At 42.1% G+C, this 26,936-nt stretch overlaps 1 protein-coding gene and 1 pseudogene across 6 annotated transcripts in view; both read left to right on the forward strand.

Moving 5' to 3' along the window:
* The window catches only part of EGFLAM (EGF like, fibronectin type III and laminin G domains), a 76,935-nt gene that overhangs the window by 17,156 nt on the left and 32,843 nt on the right, over positions 1-26,936 (forward strand). For 3 of the 6 annotated variants that reach the window (XM_074532829.1, XM_074532827.1, XM_074532828.1), the window contains exons 3-8: positions 911-994; positions 2,095-2,121; positions 6,453-6,570; positions 6,818-6,953; positions 13,327-13,493; positions 14,512-14,535. In XM_074532829.1, coding sequence (XP_074388930.1) covers positions 911-994; positions 2,095-2,121; positions 6,453-6,570; positions 6,818-6,953; positions 13,327-13,493; positions 14,512-14,535 — 556 coding nt within the window. The remainder of the gene's footprint in view (positions 1-910; positions 995-2,094; positions 2,122-6,452; positions 6,571-6,817; positions 6,954-13,326; positions 13,494-14,511; positions 14,536-26,936) is intronic. The other 3 variants (XM_014268290.3, XM_014268289.3, XM_014268288.3) reach the window with 1 other exon arrangement.
* Positions 20,910-26,869, forward strand: LOC141727086 (small ribosomal subunit protein eS6 pseudogene; annotated as a pseudogene).

Raw genomic sequence — 26,936 nt, forward strand, 5'->3', positions numbered from 1 at the left:
GAGCAAAATCCCTGCAATAGATATTTCTGGTACACATGCTCCTTTATCCCACAAGTCTTGTAAATGGCACCAGTGTAGCCCAGCTGCAGAGTTCATTTTATTGTTATGAAAGTGCTATGAACTAGCATATAGTAGTCTAAAACGCCAAAAAGACTTGCTGACAGCCAGGAACTACCTCAGGTAGGCTCTGTGTGTAGCTGGGTGCACCCTTCTCTGTGAAAGCAGAGGTGCAGGGACTAAGTGGCCTAAGTCATACACAGTGGTCACTCTTCATGCATGCAGATCAAGAATCTGAGCTCCACTTCTTTTATTAAGCCTTGAGCTGGTGCGTGGCATGATCATAAAACCAATGACAAGCAGCAACAATAGTGCTCTACCCAAAATGTCTTCAGTGAAGTGTCTTGACCCTTTGGCATCTCTGGGTCTATGTGCACAGGAAAGCTGATTGTCTGTCTCATTAGTCCCCAGTGGCAACAGACATGGAGAGACATTTTATGATAGAGCAATTTTTATAATGTCATAATCATGAAATGTCAACATCTTTCTTGCATGAAGTAAGGTGTCTGTATAGTGCAGACTAATCCCACAGCTCTTCAGCTGTCCATTTAACCACAGACAAATGATGCACAATGAAACAGCTCAGGCCTGTTCTACCAGCACTACGAATGTGTTCCACATTAGATAGGTGTATTCACTGTGTGATGGTGTCCTTTGATTACACTGACAACTTCTAGCAAATATGTAAGGAGTATTAAAGGACTTCAGCTTTTCCTGCATTTGAAAAGGCAGGGGATCATGGACTCACATTCTGTCCTCAGTATGAGAATGATGCACTGGTGCACTCATTCTTAAGCTATTCTGAAATACTGAGCTATTGCTGTAACTGGTTTGACTATATCTTCTTCCCAAGGTCTTTTACTCAGAAGTTGAAGGTGACAAAGCAGTTAAACAGCTCTCACACGATGTTCCCCTGAGTCTGGATATGATTAGCATGGTGAGTATTTCTTTTCAACAATCAGACCACTGGAGCAGAACATGCAAGTGGAAACTTGCAACTGTCTCCTTGTAGTTTTGTGAAATATGGTGGTGAGGATCCAAGTCCCAAATCTGCTCTGGATATTGAGCAGAAGGAAATCACAGTGTTTTTGTGTTTGAGTGATGCACTTTTCCTCCTTCTTGTCTTGCTGTTTTATCATGTAAAACTATTGGGACTTGCTCTCAGCTTCCTAGTACTGACCTTTGTCAGGAAATCTACTAAAATAGAACTTTTAATCTTAAATGCATGCATTTTCACACATGCAAGGGGTGGAATTGCACGAGTCTGTGAGAGAGAGCTGCATTATCACTGTATGTGTATTGCAGTGTCTGACACAGCTGTGTGATTAACACACAGAGTGTTTCCATTTCTGTGTGAGACTGTGGCCTCCTGAAATATGGCCACTTTAGTTGCTGTTCTGCAAGTTCATATTCTAGAAGATTGCCCCAGTCGCTGGTGTTTATTTTGCTCTTGAAAGGAGTACTTTTTCTCATTGCTCTCCATTGTTTTTAAAGTTATGTTTTTCCTTTTATAGCTTTGGGTTTTTTTCCCATTTTCCCCTTCTCTTTCCTCCTTCCCTGTTTCTGCCCCACTTCTTCACTAGAAGCAATAGTGAGGAGGGTGCTCAGATTTCCTGCAGGTTTCCATCACTCTGGTTGTCAGTTCTGACGTCTGCAGGATTCTGGGATCACAGTGAATAAAACAATATTGTTGTCATGATATATAATTTCTTTATTCATGCATTATTTTCTCCCTTCTTATCTTTATCTCTGTAGTCCTTTCTTGCCTTTTTTGTTTCTTAAAAACTAGTTTCGCTAGTAGTGCTGAGAAAGATCAAACAGCACTGGTTTTTTATCTTAATCCTAACAGCAGTACTTCTTAATCAGTGGGAGAGGAAAGTCTGTATCCCTGTACTCATGCAGATGATTAACAGCCACATAGACTGCTATATGCTGGAGCATTGGTCTTGTTTTAATTCCCTGACCCATTATTTATGTGTTTTTGCCATCACTTTTTATTATTTTAGTTTTTAACAAGTCCTATTTGCTTTTTCCCAGGGTCAACTTGAAGGACAAGCAATTTTTGTAAGTATTGCTTCACATGAAACTTGGTCACAGATGTGATTAAAAATAAAATTGAGTGTTTCTGACTCGGTCTCTCCACAGACACATGCAAAAGTTGATCTCAAAAGTTGATTCTATGTAGCACTTACACATGATCTTTTGTGGTCAAATGTAGCAGATAGTAGTCTCAAAAAGCTCAAAATCCACAGGTGGACAAGGTGGATACGTATAGGCAAAGTAACTCCCTTTTTAGCAATGAATTTTTCTCAGTCACTAGAGGTATCTATGGATGTCTTGTTTTGATGGAGTAAATTTTGTAAAAAATGAGATATATCCAGCCAGTGAGGATTTAGAGATCATGGGGACAGTCAAGTAGCCAGGCAGACAGTAGAAGGGAAGAACAAAGTCTGGCATTTGGAGAGGAGATGAAGAGGGAAAAACCTGAGCCAGTCCAGAGAGAGCCAAGGAGGAGGAGGAGCACAGGAAGAGGCCAGCCTTGCAACGCCCAGGAGGAAGGAGTGGGAGACTAGCTACTAGTATAAAACAAGTTTGAAAGAAATACCAACTCTCCTAATGGCTTTGCAGCTGGTGAATTAATCAGATTGATTATTTCCAGTCCTGCACTCAGTCCAGTCTGCTTCCTGTGAGCAGTAAACAGGTTGGGTTTATTGTGAGCAGGAAGCAAGCAGGAGGTGCTTGGGTTTGGATGGGAGAAGGACAGCAATTTCAGTGTTTAACTGAAATCCCTAGCATCAACAGACTCTTGCAAACTTTTGTTTTCTGAGAGCTATTTTAGGAATAGAGAAATCTCACATGGTTGGTGGAGCTCACAGAGCTTCTGTGGTCTGAAATAAGGGCAGTTTGTTTGGACTACAGGAGGCTGAGTCCTCAGGATGCACTTGAACCTGGACTATCTGGTTCAATCCTAGATGAACTGAGTCTGGATTATGGCATTTCAGAACTGAGGTTCCATGCTGGGCACTTTTTTCCTGCTTGATAAAAATAACACTTCTGAGGGGTACTTGTGGAGAAGTATGAATGGCTGGGATTAATCAGCTCCCAGCCATTAATCCTCCAGGAAGTGGTGTTCTCGATGAAATGCTTTCTGTTGTATTCATACCAAACTCAACAGAAATCTGCAATAGTTTTGTGGTTAAGTCTGCATAGTTCATGTTTCCGTCACTCCTCTCCTGGTGCTGGTGTGACCCTGCTGCTTTCTTGGAGGCTTCCCTGGGCCACGTGGGACTGCTTTAGCAGCAAGAGCTGATTTGCACTGCATGTTCCTGTTTATGTGTCTGTGTGTTAGCAAAGTGGATAATGTATTATTGTGTATTATATCATCGTAAAGCAGAGAATATGTAAGTGACAGCAGCCAGGGGAAGTGCAGATGCAGTTCCTTTTAGTACAGGCAGTTGTTCTAATGGGGCATAATATTCAGGAACTCCAGTACACATAAAAAACAAGAAAAATCAATAAAAATTAGTAGGCTCTAAAGGTGGGAGGTTTTAGGCTGGGCACAGAGCCCTGGAGAGCAGCACTGCTCCCTGTCAAATCACTAAACATACCAGTACAAAATGGAGTGACCAGCTTAGACCAGTAGTTCAGGGAAGGAATTGTCTCCAGGGGAGAGAGTGTCATTAAAACCAGCTCAGTTCCTGCAGCTGTGCTGTAATCCAGAGTTTGATGGTCTTTTGGATTAAAACAAAACAGAAAACAGACATTCCTCTGGAAAACAATTTGTAATCCTGGTTTCTGTGAGGCAGCTTACTGAGCCTCACAGTTTCAACACACTTGTAGGAAAGGGAAGCAGTGTGGCAGGGCAGGGAGGGATATATGGGATAATCTGTGTGAAATTGGCTCCCCTGCCACTGAAGAGGCATCACATTGCCTCACCCTGTTCAACAATGTGAGATTGTAACGAGAACACCAAATGTCATTTATCAGGATTTTAGCAAGAGAGTTGTGCAAGGCAGGAGGGTGAAGCTGGTGACTATTGAAGCGTCATCAGTAATTGAGTGTTGAGTTTGGGGCATCAGGCTTCAAAATACAGAGCTAAGCTGAGTGGAGGGGACACTACAAAAATGATGAGGATAACTCTTCCACATACTACCTAAATTTGTTATCTGCGAGGCTGCTCTGTCTCTTCTGAGAGGGACAGAACTTGGATTTAAGACTTGTCTTTTAAATACAAGGAAAAAATGAATTAACTATGTATTCCAAGGCTACCTGACAGTGGGGCACAATGAACTGTGTTTCTTTTCCAGAATCTGATTTGAAAATGTTCCTGGTATGAGGAGGGTATTCCCTGACATTGCCACAGGTTAGGGTAGCTTGATGGTGTCCTGAATTTTTACTTATTCACTGATATCCCTGTCCTTGAAGATGAGATGTTTGGTTTCAGAGATACTCACTGTGTGTTCCAGGGCTGTGTTCGTGGAGAGGGCACTGCAGGAGGAGGCAGGTAGCCATGAGTGTAAGACATGAGTACACCTTGCTGAGGTTTTGAGGGCACACACATTGAACTTGCTGAATACCTTAGCAGATGTCAGGGCTTTGATCTTGACTGGGCAGGAACTCAAAGAAATTCTCTCAGTTCAGTTTATTGTAGACTTGAGTCTGGAGGTAATAATATGAGGCGCATACATGAATATCTAACTCTCTCCAAGGGCCAAGTTCTATTTCATACTATTCCTGAATAGTGTGAAAACAGTAAGACGCATAAATGAAGGATTTTTCCTCATAAGCATAAGTGTAATAAAGAGGAATACTGGCAGGAAAAAAATGCAGATAGTTTAAGGGCAGACAGACAGTATGTATGTCATGGAGGATAGAAAGGCAGGAGCAGGGGATCAGTTCTGTCACCAGAAGGAGGTACAGGGTTTTCAGCAACTGGCTTCTCAGATCACATTGTAAAAGCTATGAGACTGAAACATCCAGATTAATCTTTCAGAATGAGTGTTCTTGCTGCCTCTCTCTGGACAGTTACTATTCCAGCATTGTTATCGCAGATTCATCTCAGACCTGTCCAGATCATTTGAGCAGATCAAGGGTGAATGATGGAAAAACAAGATAGTGGTCAAGTGATCCATGTTAATAAGAAATCAGTGTTGGACCTCCAAAACCAGGTCCACAGAAATGACAGATGGCAGGGTGTTGCTGAACAATGTTGTAGTAACAATGTAAGTTCCCCAAAGAGTAGAGAGGAAGTGTTTTTTTCCAAAAGACCATCAAAAGGAAATTTAGCAGTTAATAAAATTTTGGGATTGTTGACTATTTTAATGCAACTGGAAGTGCAGATTTGTTCCAATATGAAGAAAAGTGAGAACTCTGCATTTTCAAATACACTGTGACTAATGTGTTTAACATCAGAGAATGAAACCCAGAAGAATAATAGCTGCAAAACAGGTTTTTTGTAAGTGCTTATTTTTCACACCATAACAGTCTGTGGTATAGAACCTGATATTTCTCTTTCCTTGTATATGCTGTCAAAATTCATAAGTCTGGGATTAACATAGACATTCCAGGTAGGCTGCAGGTAAAGAATACTCAGTTTCTGTACACATGTCTGTACTCTCCATTAAAGATCAAATCTAAATGTCTGATGCTGATCCATGCTATGTGAAGCAGTCAGTGATGAAGTGTACTGTTTTGGTGATGTTTTCTATTTTCTGGGAGATTTGAACAGGCTCCTCTGAAGAGTATTCATCAGCCCAAGCTCTCCACATGGAGCTGAGCACTCTCTCCTTTACGGTAGTTGTCTGTGGGTTAATCTTTCTGTGTTTATGGCAGAAGGACAAATAAGGGAAATGCTTGCTTGAGGTCAAGGCTGTTAGCTGAGCTCATAAAATTGTGAGAGATGATGGGATAGGGCTTTGCTCTGTGAGAAATTAAGGATCATCAGTTCACACTGCATCAAATTGCTTCGCTCTCAGGAGGTTTTATGGCCTCTGAATTTAAAAGAGAAATAAAAACAAACAAGAAAAAAAAAGAGGAAAACACACCAGACTCATACCAAATGCTAGCAGTTGGCTCAACAGAGGAAATAATATGTGCCTTTGACTTCACCATTGAAAAAGCTGGATATAAAATGCAAATATCTGCAACTTTATGAGTTATGCTGAGAAATGGGTCCAGGTCAACCTTGTGGATTCCCCTGGGGCGAAGCTGCAGCTTGAGAGGAAACATGATTCTATTTGTGTTTGTTGTTTCTGAGCTATACTGGGCAGGGGACGATCTCCCTAGGAGAGTTCAGGGAAAACACCATGAAAGACCCCTGGGTCCGAGCTCTCAGCACGCTCCCCAGTCACACAGAAGTGCTGTCACAACGTGCTTTTCTGCTCTTGACTTGGCAGGATGTTGTTATTGGTGACCTGAAGCCGGGCACTGTGCACCGCGTTAGCGTTGGAGCGTACAGCTGGGCAGGGAAAGGACGGCCCAGCATGCCCAGGGAGGTGACCACTTTACCCCAAGGTAACTCTGCCTGCAGGGCTCTGCTGCACAACTGGCAGGGCAGATGCCTGTAGCACGCACACCTGACCTCTGTCGATTGCAGCATCACGGTATTTCACTGGTACTTTTCCACATATGTAGGGTTTTAGAGGGGCGATAGTGTGAGGGGAGAAGCCTATGAATTTGATTGCTGAGTCTGTGGGTGTTGGGTGTTGTGTGCAGCAACCCAGCTGCTTCTCTAATGCTGCTCCTTTGCACTTCTTCTTAGATAAGTGCATGCCTCCTGCGCCACCCTATCAGCCCCAGATTGTGGTGGTTTCTGATTCAGAAGTTGCGTTGTCCTGGAAGCCTGGAGTGAGTGAAGGAAGTTCTCCCATCCAGTACTACACGGTGGAGTTTATCAGGCAAGTTTGCTAGTGGAGTCTGAATTTCAGTGTTTGAGCACTATGGTGTTTTGGGGTTCTTTTTAACCTCAGCTGCGCTGTTCAACTGCATATAGATATGATTTATTTACTTTGTATTGTATGCTTAATTTTCCTCTCAGTGTGTGTTGAATTACCATGGAAATTTAAAGACAAAACCAGAAAGGATCCAATTTGTTATGAAATCACCAATAAGTTGTACTTTCTGATGGAAAAAAAAAAAAAAGGTCTGATTTGATCTGGTTCCTCTAACAGCAGCCTGGATTAATGAAGTTTTATGTTTCTCCTGTTATCAAATACTGTCATATCATGCTGAGAAAAGGATGTTTGGCAGAGTGGTTTCCCTGGGCTGCTTTAGAAAATAATCTGAGGACTGGAAGTTCAGTGTGTTTGACAGTTTTACCTGACAAAAGTTATTATATCATAGAAATATCAGTTTTGGAAGGGACCTTCAAGATCATCCAGCCCAGTCATCAACCCAACACTGTAGCCCCTGAAGGAATAAATCACATAATCCAGTGCCAGACCCAGACACCTCTTGAACATGAAGTTGTTTTGTCTTGAGTTTGCAGAATTTAGACTTGCTTTGTTATGCTAATGCTAATCAAGTTTACATGAAAGGTTGGTCTCTCTGTTTAGATCTGGGGGAAAAGTGGGGTGTTGCTGGGGTGCGTTTTTGTTCTTTTATGATGAACTCTTAAAATTCTCAACAATAGAACTGAACTGTCAGAAGTTTCCAGTCAAATTGGTTTTATAAACTGCATAAAAAGGGCCAGGAGGAGGTGATTGTATCTGCAAGCATAAACAAGTATTTGTACTTGACTGTTCATATGCGTGTGTGAGCTAATATCTGCATACAAATCTATTTATTTGTCTCCGTGTTTACCCTTACAGTGAATGTAAAATTCACCCTTTTAATCCTTTGAGCAAATACTTGATTAGAGGTTTTAGTTGAGGTTCCTGGAAAAGAGAGAATTGATTCTTAAACTACTCAAATGTGTAAAAGGTCAAAAAAAATTGTTCTTAAGGAAAACATAGTAATTTTTAAAAAAGAATTGTTGTTGTTAGAACACACAGGAAGAACTTAATTTTCAAAGTATGGGTACAATTTAGAAGATATTGATATAGCAAAAAGATATTGATATAGCAAAAAGAATACCCAGACCGAAAACCTATTTGTTAACTGGTGCACTTTGTATTTGAGCTGAAAGTCCCCACATTTAGTTGGAGGCCATCCAATATTCAGTGCGCTGCAAGGCAGGACATGAGAGCTGAAGATCCTTATCTCCTTTGTGTAATGTCTGCTGTAGACCTACAGTGAAATTTCTTCAATATCTATTTTTGAACACAATTTTTATCTAAGCTTTTTGCTCTCTCTCCATCTCTTCTGTCTCATTTGCTCAATTGATGGGGAAGGGATTGTGTTGCCTTCTCATTGACTACACAGTGGAACCCGGAGGGTTATGTAAACTTCTTCATAGCACCAGGAGCCTGCTAATGGAAGAAATGGGCACCATCATCTCCATCTGACTCACCAAAAGTGCACACTTGAATGTTTTTGTTCAGCCAGGGAGTGGAAAGCTGCTGTTTAGGTCAAAAGATGCAAGTGATTGAAATTTCAGTGTTTCATTTGCTTTAGACTTTGGGAAAGAATTTGCTAACAGCAAAATGTTTTGATTACACTGTTTAGTTTGAGGTTTAAAGCTAAGTTGAAAGTGCCTTTGTTAATCTTGGGATTATGCTCTCTTAGCCTTGGAAGCTTGGTTGTATATTTGGAGTAAGTTCAATGAGCCATAAGCCCTAATGGCAGCTAAAGGTAAACATTCAACTTTAAGCTTCGTTGTCTTTTGCTGCATATAGTTTTAATTACTATAAAATTTATTATCATGAGTTAAAGCTAGTAAATTAAACCAATATAAGACTAAAACAAATCAGTTCAAGTAAATTAGAATTAGGTCCTCTTATGTCAAAGAAATACACCATTATGCTGTGATTTTGCACAATTAATAACTTTCTAATGCAAATCTGCAGTTTTGCTTGGGCACTGCACAAATTCCTAAAAACTCTGACATTGTTTAAGTAATTTCCATCTCCTTAGAATTAACTTTATGATTTTAACCATAGGAAAAACATGTGAGGACAAAACACTCCTCTCAATTGCTCAGCTATGATACTGGAGAAATTCATTGCATTCATGAAAACTCAGTATATTAATTGTTTTGAGACACCAGAATCTAATCAGAACCAGAGCTAGCTGCATCCTGTCTCTACTCAGGGTCTAAATTTGGTGCTTTATTTAAGCTCTTGACTAAGAGATTTCCCTTGGCACCAAAGGAAGTAGTTGGTTCAGTACAGGCAGTGGAGGGTAGCAGGCAGCTTCAGGTAAAAGATGAGCTGAGCTAATTCAGACTCTACTGTGCTGCTGACTAGCAGAGGATGCTAAGGAGATCACAATCCCACTTGTCTAAATGCTGGAAGTCTGGAGGGAGACTGTAGGATTCATTCTTCACTGGATAGTTCTAAGGGAATAAAACAGATATATATATATGTCTGTGCGACTTCTTAGGCTCAGTGTAAATATTCTGTTGGTTAATGGTGAAAAGTATTTAATGAAAAATTACATTATTATGGAAGTCTCTAAAGTGAGACCCCAGACTTAAGCATATGAGCTTAGGTGTTTTTCCTAAAGATGTTATACAAAATTAATTCTTAAAAACGTCTTGGATATTTTCACTCAAATACTCAAATTTTTAATCCGTTGAATGCCTACATGATCTTTTAAACTTGGTGATTAACTTACCTGAATTTTTATAGCCACATAGCAGCTACAGAACCACAAGTGTTTAGCAGCACATGCCCTTAAACAATCAGGTCACTTTCTTTTCATCTCATTGGTATGTAGATGAAATCAAAAGCTTTTAATATTAATCTTGGCATGCAAAGCAAATTTTTCAGTATCTTGGTAGTGACATGAAACTTCTGCTGCAATGAACTAGTCAGGTTCTGCTGATAAAACTGGGAGATTTATTAGTATTCAGATGTTAGGATGGTGCAGATTCAGCATAGTGTTGTGCACAGATTTCTTGATTAGTTTGAAGCCTTCCCTCTCCCTCCCAGAAAATTCTACCCCTGAATCCATTCCCCGCTGAACTGTCTCTGGCCCTGCACTGAACTAGACAGTCATTGTTTGCTTTTGTTTGCAAAAAACCTGAAACAACAGATCTGACCAGGGAGACACCTCCCAGTGTCTAGGAAAAAATACTTTTAATACTGTTTCCCTGATTATTGGACGAAACAGGCATATTTGACTCAGAATTTAGCTCACTGCTTGTGAGATTAACTCCTTGAAGGGGAAGGTAACTGATGAAGAAGGAGGAGTGAAAGATATTAAGGAGGAAGTGCTTAACAACATTATATTGTATCAGAAGAATATCTAACAAGAAAAAAAGTTACCAAAATTGTTCACTTTTCCTTTCCTCACAGATGGCCTGGCATATCAGTTGATCTATTTTGCACAAAGTGTCACAGTAATGTGAAATAATAATAGTTACTAAAAATAATTTGTTATAGTGCTGTATATTATACAAGACATTTTTCCATCGCAAATGATGATGTATTGTACTTGTCATCATATTTATTATTTGCTGGAACACTTTTTAAAACCATTATATGACGAATTTTCCCCTTGAGATGAGTACAAATACAGCATGGAAGAACAATCAGAAACGTTAGAAAAATTAGATTGCTAGGGGGTGCCTCACACTTAAATAATTTCCAGGTGATTTTAAAAGGAAGTTCAAGTGACTATAAAATTGCTGCTCTCTGCATCAGAAAGAATTACCTTCTTGGATTGAATCAGTTCCCAAGTTACAACATAAAGCTATAATCCAAAATTTTGGGTACATTTGTCATGGAATTCTGCCCTTGGTTTATACTCATCCAGTCTTATTTGCTTTATCCATATATTTATTATCTTAAAACCACTATGACTTGTGTTAGATTTTTTTTCTCCATATCATTTATGTGTTGGAGATGCAGAGCTGCATCAAGAGCAGGCAATGTCCATGGAAGGTGTCTGATTTCCCCAGTCACAGATACAGTGCTTGGAGCTGCCCTGCAAGGTGCTGTCCCCTGTGTTGGGGAATGTACTGCTGCAGAAAAATGGGAAAAGTGGTATCAGAATGAGCCCTTCCAGTGTAAAAGTTGACAACACATTGAAATAAAACATAAAGAAAAGGACCATGAAGACAGTCTTCAACAAAATGTTCCCATCTCAGGGGATGCCCTGGCTTGCCCTGGATGCACTCACCAGCTGAATTTGTGTTCCCTTCCCCATCTGTTTGCCATGTTTTCATCTCATACTGTTTTGTTCACACACGGAGCATTCTGGAGAAGTAGCAAAGGTCAAGTGATAAATCTCCCTCTTTCCCTCTCCTTCAGCTGCAGATCCTTACATGTTTGCAGGCATTTCCTTTATTATAAACTTCTGCAGAATGAAATGTTGGGAGGGACAGTGAGTGTGTTTGAAGCCTAGCCTGCTGTTTGTGTTATCTCCAAATCTTTTCAGGGTGCAGTGCCTCCTTTGGGTCCCTTCATCAAAGGTGTGTTGTTTCCACTTGGGCGGACACAGGGGCAAGGTCTGTTGCAAAGAGGCAGCTCTTGAGCTAGCAGGAATTCCTTGGATGGGAATTAAAACCAAAAAATGATGTGTACAGGAAAATTGAAAGCACTACTAAGCGAGCCTTTGGAAGGAGGCAGTGTTAACAGCTTTCATTTGGGAAACACTATATATTTTCATTTTGGCATAGGCATCAAAAGCTCAGAGGAGGGAAACAATGGAAGAGTAGCCAAAATAAATGCTCTCTGTCTACCAGGAAGTGGTGGTGAAGGGTGACTTAAGATGGTCTGTTTAGCTATCACTACATCTTGTGCGTTTGTCTGATTTTGTTTTTATTTTTAGTGAGACAATGAAATACTCATGTCCTGTGTGCCACTGTGCACTTGAGACAGGCAGCTGGGAACTGCTGCTTTGCCACTGCATTTGCCATGCTGGCACAAAGCAATGGACTTCAGTAATCAATAAATCCTGTATTGACCACTAAAAGAAAACATAAATTAACATCGGCATTTCCTTCCAGCTGAAAATAAACAAATACAAAATGCCTGCCTTGTGCTATAATTTTTAATTTTAAGACTGTTGGAGACATTTGCAGCTAGTCCTGTGTAAACACTGGTAGATTCAGGGTGCACTTGGAGGTTATTTCCTGTAATAAATATTGCAAGGACACTGGAATAATTTTCTCTGCAAGCTATTTCTGTCCTTATTTTACTTTCATAAACTTTAATTTTAATATTTTGGGTGGCCTAGAGTGAATGTTTACATTACTGTGTTGTTTGTATTTGTTTAGCTTCTTATTTTATTCTCTCTTTGATAAGAAGAGGCCACTTTTGGAGAGAGTGGAAATGGTGTGAAAACTTCAGAGTACTTGAAGTTGCCCACCCCTTTACAATGTGCCTGTATGCATGAACTTAGAACACTTGATAGCAAACTGCCATGTGAATGATTATACTGGTTTCATTTGAAATATAATGGCACCTAGAGAAGTACTTATTGGCAGCTGGCTTCCAGTATGAATTGGGAGTTAACCAGGCATTGTCCAAAAGCAGCTATAGGAATGTTGTTACAAAGTCCGGGCACACAGGCCATGTTCTGTGCATTTTTGTTCTGAGGGTTTTGTGGGTTGTCTGTGTGGGTTTTTTTGGTGGTTTTGTTTGGGCTTTTTTGGTTTGGGTTGCTTTTTTTTGTCTGTTTGTTTTTCTGAAGAGAAGACTTTGGATCTGTGTGTTCCTATGTAAGTGGATTAACCTGATTACTTGGGAGATCAAATGTTGGATTCTCATCTTGCTAATGCTTGTGTATGTTTGAAGGGACTTACTGGCATTAGAACACAAACTCTTAAGAAATAAATCAAGACCTTTCTCTCTATTGCAAACTATTGCTTTATATAGCCACGTAGGGAGGTGGGAACTGTGGGTAAGAGACCCTCACTTGAAAACTACAAATCCAAAATCCACAAAACAGATAAACTTAACTGGATTTGTCAATTGTTCCTCGATTTTATAAGCAAAATCTGAGTAATTGCGTTTGTATGATTATACAGTTTTGGCATCACAGGCTTCACAGCTTGGTAATGATGGATTGCACAGTCTGATCCTTTAAGAGTGAAGGGTTTTGGTGATGATTTAGTAGACTTCTGTCTCATGTATTAATGTATTTCCTGGAAAAGTATAAATGCAGCTAATTTATACAGCCAGCTTTAATTATTCAAGATCTGGTCTTTGTTTGATCCTCAAGGCCAGACCTTGACAGCAACTGGACGGTAATAAGAGAGCAGATCCAGATGGAGTCCATGGTTCTCAAAGGACTTCTCCCAAACACCAAGTATCAATTTGCCATCCGAGCAGCAAACTCCTTTGGATCCAGCGCCGCCAGTGCGCCAAGCGACGTCATCCGCACATTCAGTGAGTACAGACACCTTTTTGTCATTAAAGCCGAACAAAAATGAAGTGTATCTGCAACTAAAGTGTATCTGGGGCAGCTGTGGAGGCCTGCTGGTGGGAAGAGCTGCTCTCCAGGCACAGTCACCTCCATTCTGACACCTCTCAGTCCTGCCTGAGGAGCTTGCAGCAAGCACCCTGTGAAAGACCAGCCATGAGCAAAGATCTGAAAAGACCCAGGCAGCATCACTCTTGTGCCATTTCTTTGCTCTGGAGGTCACTGACAGGTATTTTTGGATCACTACTTTCTGAATTTTGTGCTGGCTTCATGCAGTACTAATAAATTGAATATCAAGGGAAGAAATGAGAGAGACAAGTCTATTGTTCGTTTTTTCTATTCTTTGAAGCTGAACCTTATATATTACATTTATAATTTCAGCAACTCAGAAAGATCAAATCAAACTTGTACAGTTTTCTGAGGAGTAAGACTCTTAACTATTAAGCACAGTCATGAAAATAATTATATAAGGGAATAAGCACCCCTTTTTGATCAGAAGCTGCATAGCAAAAATATGAGGTGAACCTGCCAACATATCAAATTGTTAATTATTATATTTACATTTGTGTAGCAATATAGACCATGCACACTGCAGTAAGTGTTGGTCCAGTTGCTGCTGGGCTTCCTCAGCAGCAACTGAGGCAATTCTCTGCCACTACCAGTGTCTCTGTAGGCTGACTTTAGGAGGCTGTTTCTCCTCATCACACCCAAATTCATAGCTTGTATGTGAGAATCCCAACCAAGACAACACAGAGCATATTGGGAATCACACAAATCACATCTTCTAACAGCAAAAACCCAATATCACAAAGAGAAACAATGGAGGAAACACAGCCAAAGCCAGCAGGGTATGGGGACTAACTGAGCTATATCATTAATGTTCCAAACTTTTTCTATACAAATGCGTGTCAGTACTTTTAAGTTTAAGTGCCTTTTTTTTCCTTTTCTCACTCTCTCAATTGCAAACCATCTCTAATTAACTAGTGAAAATGAGCAGCAATTATTCAGGTAGGACTGTGAGCTCTGCAAGAAAAGTTTGCATGCTGCAAAAACACGAACAACATGCTTAGTGATCCACCAGTTAAACCTGATAAAGATTTATTTCTGAACTGCCTCTCTGTTGTGGAATCCCTTTTCTCATTGACTCTAATATGGAAGTTTCCATTCCTTTTGTCCCTCTGTCATAAATTCAGTCACTTGAACAGTTTGCATGTAGTTTGCTATGGCTGCTGAGCTCATAAGTTTAACTTCTGAAGTAAATGTTTGTGAAAACCTTGTGCAGTGTACTCTGGAGTTCCTTGGCCCATGGATCTTCCAGGGTCAACTCCTGCTGCCTCAGGCACACGTGTGCTTCCTGGTATCTTGTTTATCTTTGGATGCTAGCAGCTGCATCGTTTGGTCAGAAAAGATAAAGTGTTTAGCTCTGTTAATAAGGGTGGAATCATCCTCATGCTGTGCTTATTACTGCAGTACTCCAGGGAAAGCACTTTGCCTTGGAAACTGCTTGTTCTGCAGAGGCCTGCCAAGATGTCTCTAGAACATGGGTTTCTGTCGTTAGAGCTTGGAATCAAATTCACATCTGGTGTGCATAACCATTGATTTCTACAGAGGTTCATAAGGGACATTAGCTTGAATCTCTATGCCTGGATCAGATCTGAAAATTCAGTATATTATGCATTTTGCACTGCTTTTTGATTGGACTTAAACGTCTGTGCTGGCCCAGGGTAGGCACATCAGTGCTGCAGTGGCTGAGAGGTTGATTTCCCTGCTCCAAGGGCCTGGCAGTGCTTGGCAGAGACCCTCATGAGCAGGCAGAGCTCCTGCAGGGCAGGGCCATGCCATGTCCGTGATGTGCTCCAGCCCTGCTGCAGGCCACTTGTACTTGGGGCTACTGTGGTGCTCTGGACTCTTTGGCAAATGTTGTTCTTTTGTCAGTGTACTATTTGAAAATAGGCTTAAAAGCTACATATAGCTACTACCCATGAAAACCTGCATTATCTTCTGGATACCTGTTGTCACAACAACCAGATTTGTGCAGAGTGAGGAGTGTTGCTCAAAAGTGTCAGGGATGCATGCCTTTAGAAATAAATTATTTCATTTTCTGAAGGGAGGAGTGTAGCTGAGATGATAGTCTAGCTGATAGCAGCTCTCACTTGTCTTTACTTGTGGTGTCTGTGTAGGAGACCGACTTGATGTTAGCCAGATACACAAGTACTCTACATATTACTAGAAAAGCTAAAATTTAATGAAGAAAATTTTTCTTCATTAAAGCTATGAGTAGCCTGAACATTTATTTTTTCCCAAAACATTAAGAACCTCTGAAGAATGATTTAATGGACAAGTTTCAGAAAAAAAAAAACAGGAACAGAAAAAAACCCCAAACTACACACTGTGCTCAAGGGCATTCAATTAAAACTCACTCCTAATTCACATTATGTATCTGAAGGTACCCTCCTGCTTCTAGCAGCCAGAAAGCCCAGAATTTTGGTCCAGTTAATCACTCACTTCAGCTGCTCAGGAGTTAGTGTTCAGCAGATTTGAGGTCCTCAAAGTTTTGTGGTTTTCATCAGTCACTGCAGGAGGGCATGTGCCATTCACAGACACCTGATAGTCCCCAGGGGCTGGCTCTGGTGGCACCAGCTGCTTGAATGTCTCAAAGTGCCAGCCAGTGCCCTCTTAGTCACCTGAGAGTTTGAAAAGGTGCCAGAGAGCTGGTATCTCTGAAACTGAAGCACCTTTTTTCTTCAGAATGCACATCATAAGAATTACCACCTTCATTATTACTGTGGTTCCTTCTTCTACCTAAGCAGTGAAACATGCCACATGCCACAGATTTTTGATGCTATTTTCGGCCTGCCTATGTATTCTTCAGAAATTCCTGAAATATCTTAGAAAGCTGGCAGAAGTTATGTCTGACTCCTTTGCATTACATTTAGCTCACATGGTGCTGGCACTAAGGTCCTTAGTGTGTTTGGATTTTAAAAATTTACAGATTTACGCTTGTATGTGCTGGATTTTTTATGCATGGCTTGACATAAGTAGTGCTTTTCTGATATTTATTTTAATTGATTAACAAATCCCCAACATTACCTCAAACACAGAGGACCCTCAGGGTCCATGATGTCTTGCACACGTTCTCTTGCAGCTCTTGCAGGCAGGCTGAGGAAGAGATGAGTCCATGCTACTTGGGGATGTTTTCTGTTGAAGTTTATCTCATTCTCACAGGTAGTTCACTCATTTTGTTTTTAAAATGGGGGTGGATTTGCAGTGCTCTTGACTGCATTGTTTCAGGTCAGCATAGGAAAACATCGTCTTGGTTTGCTCCACTAAAGGGATGCTGACAGTTTCACCTAATGTGACAGACCTCCCAAGGTCCTTGAAAATAGAACATGTGGTCTTGATTATAAGCAGTTACCCCCTTACCTACTAAAAAATGCCTGCTTCGTTAATTGCTCTATTTTCAGGGAGTAAAGAGAGGGCAAGTTTCCCCAAGGGTTCTCATTTATTTGTGATTTGGTTTCATTAATTTTTTTTCTAGAGGGAAATGATGCAATAAATCAATTTTTTGTTGCCTTTCCTAATTACAGTTGCACATTGTGGGTGTTTCATCTACATGGTTGTTGGGATTTTGTTTTATAAAATCTTTCAAAATGTCATGGACAAGTCACTGGAAAATAAAAGATTGCACATACTCAGTTTAGAAACAACAAAATCAACTGTCCCAAAGAATGAAACAAAAAAAATGTCATCACCTGCATTGCTTAAATACCCTTCATCTCCTCGGGAAACAGATGGGGTTTGCACTGTGCCTGCAAGGTCGCCAGCCTTGGGCTTTACCAGACCAACAGAGGAAGTGTCTCCTGCTAAAAATACCCTCCTGCTTGTCTCCACAACAAACGTGACAGAAGTGCCTGCTCAAGCAGGGCTCATCCCTTCCTCTGCTCCTGGCTGTCACTGCCAGGATCACACAGAGCAGGGCATTGCCACAGATGCTTATATATTCTGCATGGAGCTTGAATGTGTCAGCTGAGGCTCAGGCACAAAAAAAGGGGCAGTCTCTGGGGCCCAAACCTTGATTTAAATGGTGGTGGTGTGTCCTGGAGATAGTAAAGGGAGAAGGTTTTCCTTCAGAACTGTTTCCCACACATGTCCAGAGAATTTACAAAAGTGGTGTTGGTACTTGTAGGGACAGTGACAAAAAGCAAGAGACAGGCCAAGTGACATGCAGGGTCACACTGTGAGTCACTGAAAGGCATAAAATGTGTTTTAAAATGTTCCTGATGTATTTTGGATTAAGACCTGTGTGGGGTTCTGGATGAAGCCAGTCTGTTTGTTAACACTTCCATTCAATCTGTCTGTGTTACAGTGCCCCCTGTTCTACCTCCTACACTCTCTCAGGTCTCTTCATCAGAATGATGATGGCAACCTAATTAGCAAAACAAAAGTTTTTGTGGCTTTGGATTTGTTTTGAGAAGGATTTCTTCAGTATAACTTAATCCCTAATTATTTGGAAAGAAGATGTCTAAAGTTCATGACCCCCACAAGTTCCTCAATTATTTGTAAAACAGGATTATGGGACCTGGTAAAAGGTCTTACTCAGACTTCATCTCCTTGTACACTGGAACACTGATTTAATTAAGTATAGTCTGCTTATAATCTCTGCAGTCATTGTTTTGGTATTTGCAGAGTACCACTTTGCTTAATTGTCCCTGATTTACCACCCATTACGAGATGAGCTCTCCAGGAAAGCAACACAGTGCACTTAAGAGATGGGCTGATGTCATGGTTTATCTACAAAAAGTCCTGTTAATTTCTCTGCATCCTGTTTTGTAGTTATATTGCATCACATCACATGTGGCTGTCATGTTATGTCCAGTGAGCGATGACCAAATGTAGGGAAGAACAAGGCAGCTGAGAAGCCAGTGGTCTGACACCTCATCAGTGTACTCACCTGTGTAAGTCCAGACATGGTCAGGAGTGAGTGCACGCAGTAGCTGCATTGCTACCAAGTGCATTGCATGTTACCAAAACTGCTCACACATCAGCAGGTAGAGCAATGTGGCATGTGCTGGCTGAAATGCAGATAGCTAGAGTCAGGAAGGGGAAAATTGGAGACCTGTCGATGTTAGGACATCTTCTTAAGTCACACTAATTCTGGTGACACCAAACTTACATAGTGAATGTCTTTGAAGAAGGGCCTCAAAGCAGTCTTTTCTACCAGACACAATGAGCCATGCCTTCTTTGTTCTCTCCAGGCTCCTAATGTTGTACCAGTTCAATAACGTGAAAGGAGCCATGGTCCAGTTTGAAATAGTGGGTACATTTGGTCTCCCAAAGTCTTCTGTTGGAAAAGCATGGAACATTTTGATCTGCTGGATGAAAGAGGCATACCTGCTGTTTGGAGAACTGCCAGTCTCTTCTATGCTAGCACATCTCATTGCATGCTGGTGGTTATTAATGTATTTTAGTGATAACCACTCAAATCCAGGAGGGTTACATTTCTGTGAAACTGGCATGACATTAAAATCATACCCATACATGCAGGTGCATTTATCTGATTATTGATTCCAGAGCTAACATTTTCCTATATATGAATATATGGATACTTCATTTTTTGCATTGCTTCACTCCTGCCATCCTCATTGAACTTGCATCCCATTAAGCCAATAGAACATTTGATTGGAAGGAAAATAAAATATGACAGCATTTTGACCATAACAGATGTTTATTTTGTAGCTTATGACTTTTAAGTCAGAAAATGGAGTTTGTGTATTACAGCTTGTTTGGATAGAGATTAGATTGTTTCCCTTGACACATCATTGTGAGTTTTCCCTTCTTTATTCCAAATTATCTTTATGGCTTCCATTGCTCTTAGGCAAATTATACTTTTATGTATTGAAAGAACAAAATTAGCTCTGAAATACTTTCAGACATAATATAAAGGCAATAAGTAATAGTGCTGGAAATGATGCAACTTCTAAAACGTTTAACTGACTTCAGTCAGGGGTTTTGTTTGTCTTCACCCTGAGGTGAAGGGAATGGAAGTTTCTTTTTAAGGGACTGTTCCCTGGGCAAGGCCTGATGAGCTTGACATCTCAATGGACTGGGAGCTGCCAGAGGATGCAGAAGGAATTAACATTAACCATTTACAAACATCAATGCCTGATCATCCTCCCTGGTGTGTCAGAGACACTTGGTCTGGAAAAAGATCAATAAGAGAATCAAGAATGAGGACTTAATTAGCATTGAAGGCGAAGGGATCAGTAACCAATAGGAAACCAAATACTAAGAACTGTGTAACTTAGGACCAATGAACCAATGGATTTCTCTTGGTTTTGACTGTATAAGTATGTGAAAAATCTAGTAAAGAGCCATGTATGATGGAATGATTTTCTCTGCACAACCCAGGTAATGTGTGGATGAAATTATTTCTGTTACAGATTCTGGCAAGAATAAAGTAATGCCTTAATTTTGTAATACTTAAAAAATGTTGTTGGAGAGCTTTTGCTTTTCCTGTGGTTTTGGTGACAGTAACATGGACCTGATTTAAAAGCAACAGTGTTCAGGGAGCTGAAATTGCTGCAAATGCTGGGAGCTGAGTTAGTGTTGTCCTTTCCCATGGCATTGAGGTGTGAGCAGGATGAAGCTGAACATCTCTTTCCCAGCCACTGGCTGCCAGAAGCCATTGAAGTGGATGATGGGTGCAAGCTAAGAACATTTTATGGGAAAAAAATGGCCACAGAGGTCGTGGGTGATTCCCTCAGTGAGGAGTGGAAGGGATATTGACTTAAGGCAAAGAGTTGTTTGGTCATAACTGCTAGCTGCAGCATAAGGAGAAAAAGCTTTTGGTTAAAACTGGTCTTCTCCAGCAGTAAGGTCAAGAGCATACCTGGGTTGCTCTCCAAGTGGAGTTTTTGTTGTCATGGTTTGACGCTGGCACAATGCCCGTGCTCCTATGAAAATACATTCTCTCTGGTGTCTGCTGTGAGATGTGACTAGAAATAGAGCAAAGCAGGCTCTAACTTAGGAATACAGAAGAGAAAACTTTATTAACCTACAACTATATGTAAAAAGAAATACACAGAAAGAATGAAAACTTTCTAAAAACACTCCTCCTCCCCCCCACCAAATTTCCAATACATCTATCCTTCAGATCACCAACTCTCAGTGTATCACTACTCTTTAGGTAATCAATTCTCAGTTCATCAAGGAGTGAGGAGTCTCTCTTGTGCCACAGGCTTCCCCTGGAAAGACAGTTGAGACCTCTTGTGTTTCCTGTCACACGTGTCACTGCCTGGAGATCATTTGCTATCATGACATCTTCTTTCTGTGCTCAGTGCTCTCACCACTGCACATGGACTAGAGCTGCTTCTAGGGTTTTATTTTTAAGGGTGCTTTGTCCAGGCCTTGTTGCCCTCCTCTGGATGCATTCGAGCATCTCAGCATCCTTCCTAAGGGCCCAGACCTGGACACAGCGCTCCAAAAAAAAGCACAGTCTCTCACTTTTCGGACACCTGTCCTCCCCAAATTTCACTCTCTGGGGCTGAGAGGTCTCAAGAACAGAGATCTTCTTCTCCTCCACTGAAGATCGAGGGCATCAACTACTCTCTTCACCTGTTGTCTGCTCACACACTCCTTCACATTACATCACTGCACTCTCTTGGCTCTGAGCCATTGCCTCCCCCTAAATGCAGTCTCTGTGTCACAGGAAAAATGGTTCTGTCCATGGCTATACAAGAAAAGTCCCACCAAAGGCCACTCCATCACCTCCTCCCACCCAAGATTATTCTCCACTTCTCTCGTGGCTCATTTTCTCTTATCTCATCTCATCTCATCTCATCTCATCTCATCTCATCTCATCTCATCTCATCTCATCTCATCTCATCTCATCTCATCTCATCTCTCTCTTCTCATTCAGCTCCAGGAGGATCAGCATTTGTAAGGTTTCCATCATCTAGGAAAAGGGCTAAAATCTCAGGCTCTGCCTGTCCAGGACTCCCATGGCTGCCCTGCCGGGCACCTTCTCTCCGCACCCCCCACCCCCCTTCTCCTTCTCGGCCGGCTGTGCTGTCAAATTTCAAGGTGGCACAGGCACAGACACCGGCTCACTCTCTCTCTCCCCTGGTGGGGGGAGGGTGACTGCCTGATGCTTCTTGGTGCTTCTCCACCCTTCCATCCTCAAGGGCCTCTTCACCTCCCCTCTCTGTCTAAGGCCTTGGCCTACCTCACCTGGCCTCATGGCTTCCCTTCCCCCGTGCACCCACAGCAGCTGGGCAGGGGAGAGATCTGAACCTTTCCCTGACCAGAACCAAGAAAAGGTTTTCCTGGGAGTTCTCTGCTTTTAACCCCCTGTGTTCTCAGAGGCGTATCCATGTCCTCAGTGGCCACACCAGGTGCCAATATCCAAATCTGAACACCTATTGGTTTGACCTCAGCATCTCAAAAAAACTCACTTCCTCTCATACCATGGCAGTTGTACACTTGTAAAGCTTGTCTCTGAGAAGTAACTGGCAAAAACTGCAGCTAGGATCTGAGAGCACTGGAACTTTTGCAAAGGGGGAAAAGAAATCTCCTGGCCAGGTAGCATGTGGTCAGTCTAAGATGGATGTCCCAAAAGAGATAAAAAACATACGGGGGTCTTAAATGGCTACCCTAAAAGAGAAGTACTTTTTTGCTGAGGAGCTGGTAAAGGTGCCAATTGCCTTGAAAGCTGAAACAACAGCTGGTCCTCAGAGCTGAGGCAGAACTGATGGCCCAAAAGCAGCTAGCCCAGAACCCAGAAACCTATTTGGGCAGAGCTGAAGGGCTTTAGAATGCAAGTCACCATCTTTGAGGGAAGCATGGATGCCATTCTGGATGCAGTGCTGGACCACCCTGAACATGACCTCACCCTTAGGGAGGAGTTTGCCCCACAGCCAGACTCCTCCCCACAACACTGGACTCTGCCCACCTGTAAAAGATGAGGAGGCAGAGAGGGAGGCAAGACTTCCTGACCATGATGCCACTGATGCCACCTCCCTTCACACCTTGGAGGAGGGGGATAACTGATCGGAGCCACCCTCTCTGATAATCACTCTCAGGCCTTCTCTTTTTTAAGGCATTAGCATGTGATGAAGCAGAGCTGATGGTGATGATACCACACCCTGCAACAGAATTAACTAAATTACAAAGGGCAGAGACTCTTGAAAATTTTACTAATGTTGGAAAAGTAAATAAAGCTTTCTGAAGAAAAAGCACATGGTTTTTAAACTATGCTATGTCTTTTAATCTCAGCTATGTCTTTTAATCAGAGTGCATAATGTTGCCTGAGAAGTTTGGACTTGTTGGGAAGAGGGGAACTGATCCTTCTACTCACTCCAACATGTGATAAAAATATTGGGAGTGTGGGGGAAATGGTGAGCTTCCCAACAATGCCTGAGAGGGAGTTGATACCCCATTGGCTTTTTCCCAGGTTATTTTTATTCATTCCAAAATTTAAAGATTAGTGCTGAGACAAAAAACCCTCAGAGCCACTCCCAGAAGGTGAGATGGAAGTGGGAGCCAAATCAGAATATCCCAAAAAGCTTACTAAAAATGCATGGAAATTTAGTTTCCCTGTATTTTCAATGAAACTTTGTGAACAGTGCTCAATGTACCCAGGTGGCCAAGAAGGCCAGTGGCATCCTGGCGTCTCAGGTACAGTGTGGCCAGCAGGAGCAGGGCAGGGATTGTCCCCTAGCACGTGGCGCTAGGTCACACCTTGAGTGCTGTGTCCAGGCCTGGGCCCTTAGGAAGGATGTTGAGATGCTCGAATGCATCCAGAGGAGGGCAACAAGGCCTGGAACACAAACCCTGTAAAGAGTGGCTGAGTGAGCTGGGTTGTTTAGCCTGGGAAAAAAAAAGGGGCTCAGTGGACCTTATCACTCAGACCCTATCACTCTCTACAGCTACCTGAGAAGAGGTTTAGGTTACTGGCGGGTCAGTCTCTTCTCCGACCGCTGATGCAACAAGCCATAAACATCTTTTGCTGCACTAGGGGAAGTTTAGGCTAGACATTAGGAAGAAATTCTTCACTTCCAGAGTGATTGGGCTCTAGAATCATCTGCCCAGGGAGGTGCTGTAGTCACCATCCCTGCACATGTCTAAAAAAAGACTGGATGTGGCACACTGCCATGGTTTTGTTGATAAGGTGGTCTTAGGTCATAGGTAGGACTTAATTATCTCAAAGATCTTTTCCAACCTAGTTAATTCTGTGATGCTGTGATTCAGTGAGCTGGAAATTGCTGTGAATGCTGGGAGCTGAGTTAGTGCTGCCCCTTCCAGCAGCATTAAGGTGTGATCTTGATGAAGCTGAACATCTCTTTCCCAGCCACTGGCTGCCAAATGCTCACTAAAGTGGACAATGGGTGCAAACTGAGAACATTTTATGAGAAACAAATGCCCACGGAGCCATTCTGATTCCTTTGGTGAGGAGTGGGAGGGATATGTCATCTGGATCAGTGGTGGCAATGACAAAGGTTTCTCCAGGTGTCCTGCCTCACAGATGTGTCTGTCTTCTGCTCAGCAAGGAGCATTCCTGCTATCAGCCCAGAGGAACTGGAGAGAGAAAGCACAAATCCATTTGTAGTTGCATTGTTGATGCAAAGTTGTGTCCTGAACTCTGTCATGGTGAAAAAGAGTGAAAAGGGCATGCTGGGGATGACTGACACAACCCTGTCTAAGAGGACCAGCAGAGTCCCCAAGCTGTCCAACCTGTCTAAGAAGAATGACGTTTGCCAGTATGTTGTGAGGAAGCCTCTGAGCAAGGGGGGCAAGAAACCCAGAACCAAGGCTCCTAAAATCCAGTGACTCAAGTGCTGCAGGATAAGTGCAGGCATGTTGCTCTGAAGAAGCAGGGCACTCAAAAGAACAAGGAGGAAGCAGAATACAAAGCTCTTGGCCAAGAAAATGAACAAAGCCAATGAGAAATGCCGGGAGCAAATTGTGAACTGGAGCTGGCTTTCTTTGTTGGGAGCTTCTACATCTAAATCAAGGCAGAAGTAAGGACATTGTATGTGATACTAAAAAGATATTGTACATGGTATTACCAATAAATCTCTTGTGTGGTGAACTTAAAAAAAACCCCCCAACATTACATCCAAAATAAAATTATCACAACACAGAACAAAAATGAACAACTTGCACAAAATTCACTCCTTTGTCTTTCACCACCATTACAAGAAAAATTCCCCATGATCATTCTACTCTGTAATACTTAACACTTTTCAGTATTTGTTTTGCCCATTCCTTCTCCCAGTTACTGTCCTTATCTGAAAATCTTCATGATTGCCCACATTCTCCAGTAAGAGGACTGGGTTAACCTGGGCCAGATGCCAGGCCCCCACCAAAGCCTCTCTCTCTCCCCTCTCTGCAGCTGGACAGAGGAGAAAAAAATTAATGAAGGGTTCATGTGTTGAGGTAAGGACCTGTAGAGATCCCTCATCAAATACCATCACAGACAAAACAGCTCAACTTGGAGATATGAAGTGAATTTATTACCATCAAAATCAGAGCAGGATAATGAGAAGTAAAACCCTTAGAAACACCTTTCCCACCCCATTGCGTCCTTCCATCTACCTCCTACCCCAGCAGTGCAAGGAGAGAGGGAATGGGGGTTGTGGTCAGTTCATCACCTGGGGCTTCTCTCACTGCTGAGGGAGAGGAGTCACTCCCTGCTGCACCGTGGGGTCCCTCCTGTGGGATTCAGTTCTCCATGAACTTCTCCAGCATGGCTCCATCTCATGGACAGCAGCTCCCTGCAAATTACTGCAGTGTGAGTGCATCCCATGGGCAGCAGCACCCCTCAAACACTGGGTCACTCTTCAGGGGGGTGCAGTCCTTCAGGGACCGGCTGCTCCAGCCTGGGAGCAGGGCCCTCTTCCCACAGGTCTCCCTCAGGCTCCTCTCAGGCACCCACCTGCTCTGCTGTGGCTCCTCCAGGGGCTGCAGGAGCATCTCTGCATTCCTGTGCACCTCCCTGTGCTGCAGGGGCACAGCTCCTCACCACTCACCAGGGCTGCACCAGGGGCTGCAGGGGAATCTCTGCTCTGGGCCTGGAGCAGCTCCTGCCCCTCCTCCTTCACTGACCTTGATGTCCACATGTTGTTCTCATATATTCTCATCTCCTACTCTTCTCTGTCAGGGATTAAAACTGCACCACAAACTTTGTTTTGATTTCTTCTTAAATATGTTATCACGGAGGCATTGCCATCATTTCTCATTGGCCAGTATGTCCATCTTTGGGGCCACCAGAGATTGGCTTTGCTGGATATGGAAGAAGCTTCTGGCAGCTTCTTACAGAAGCCACTCCTCTAACCCCACCCTGCTATAAAAACCAGGTGTTGCAAAAGCAATCCAACTGCAAATCATATTTGCAGTGCATATATTTGTGGCTTTACACACTGGAACTCTCTTGTAGAAATGCATGTCTTACAGAATCACTGTTTACCAAAGAAGGGGATGTGATGCAATGATAGGTAGAACTTGCATCTTGACTAGATGAATATTGTAGGTTCCTTCCAACTGAATAATTTTCTACTGTACTCTGCTTTGCTGTACTCTGCTCTACTCTACTCTACTCTTCTCTGCTTTAGTCTCCTTAGCTTCCTGCCTGGTGTAAAATTGTTCTGGATGATGATTAACCTGAATGATTATAAAGGTGAATATTAGGAGTAAGAGGGTTTTTTTACATTTTTATTTCAGCATGGTGAAATTCATTCCAGTTTTTGTAGGACTGGAACCAGTTCATAAATGTGTAGTCTGATTCCCTGACACTTAATCCTTTGCCTGTGCATTCACAGTCAGTAGCAGAAATAATTGGATGTAGTTTGTCCTATTTGCTTCATCTTGTTACCAGTCATAGAGGGGAGCTCTCTTCTTGGCTCATTTGGTTGAACTCAGTGCTGAATACTTCTATTTAATGTACACATAAAATGTATTATTTACAGATGACTAGGTATACATGTTAGAGTGGAAAGACTTATACGCATCCTGTCCCAGTCCAGCATGCTTTCTATGTTGCAAGTGTGTATGCTTCATTATCTCTACTCATTTGTTTCTAATTTTTCTGTATGCTGATGTAATGTGCAAAGCCCATTGATAAGTAACCCCTGCAGAGCATAGGGAGTGTGGCCAGTCAGTCAGCCAGGGCACACATTCATCTCTGATGCACATATGTTGGATTTCACAATTGCCTGCCAGGAATTCTGGGTTGCAATCACAGCAAAGGAGGAGAGAGTATAAAAAGATTTAGGTACGTACACTCAGCTTAGTAGAGAGACTTTGTAAACCAAAGGTTGCTTATGTTGTTTTTAAGTGATGGAAAAATACCGTATGGAAAAGGCAGTTATATAAGTCTGTTGTTTTAATGGCTTAAAGACATTTGTTCTCAG

The sequence above is a fragment of the Zonotrichia albicollis genome, chromosome Z (genome assembly GCF_047830755.1).
Source record: "Zonotrichia albicollis isolate bZonAlb1 chromosome Z, bZonAlb1.hap1, whole genome shotgun sequence".
NCBI lineage: Eukaryota > Metazoa > Chordata > Aves > Passeriformes > Passerellidae > Zonotrichia > Zonotrichia albicollis.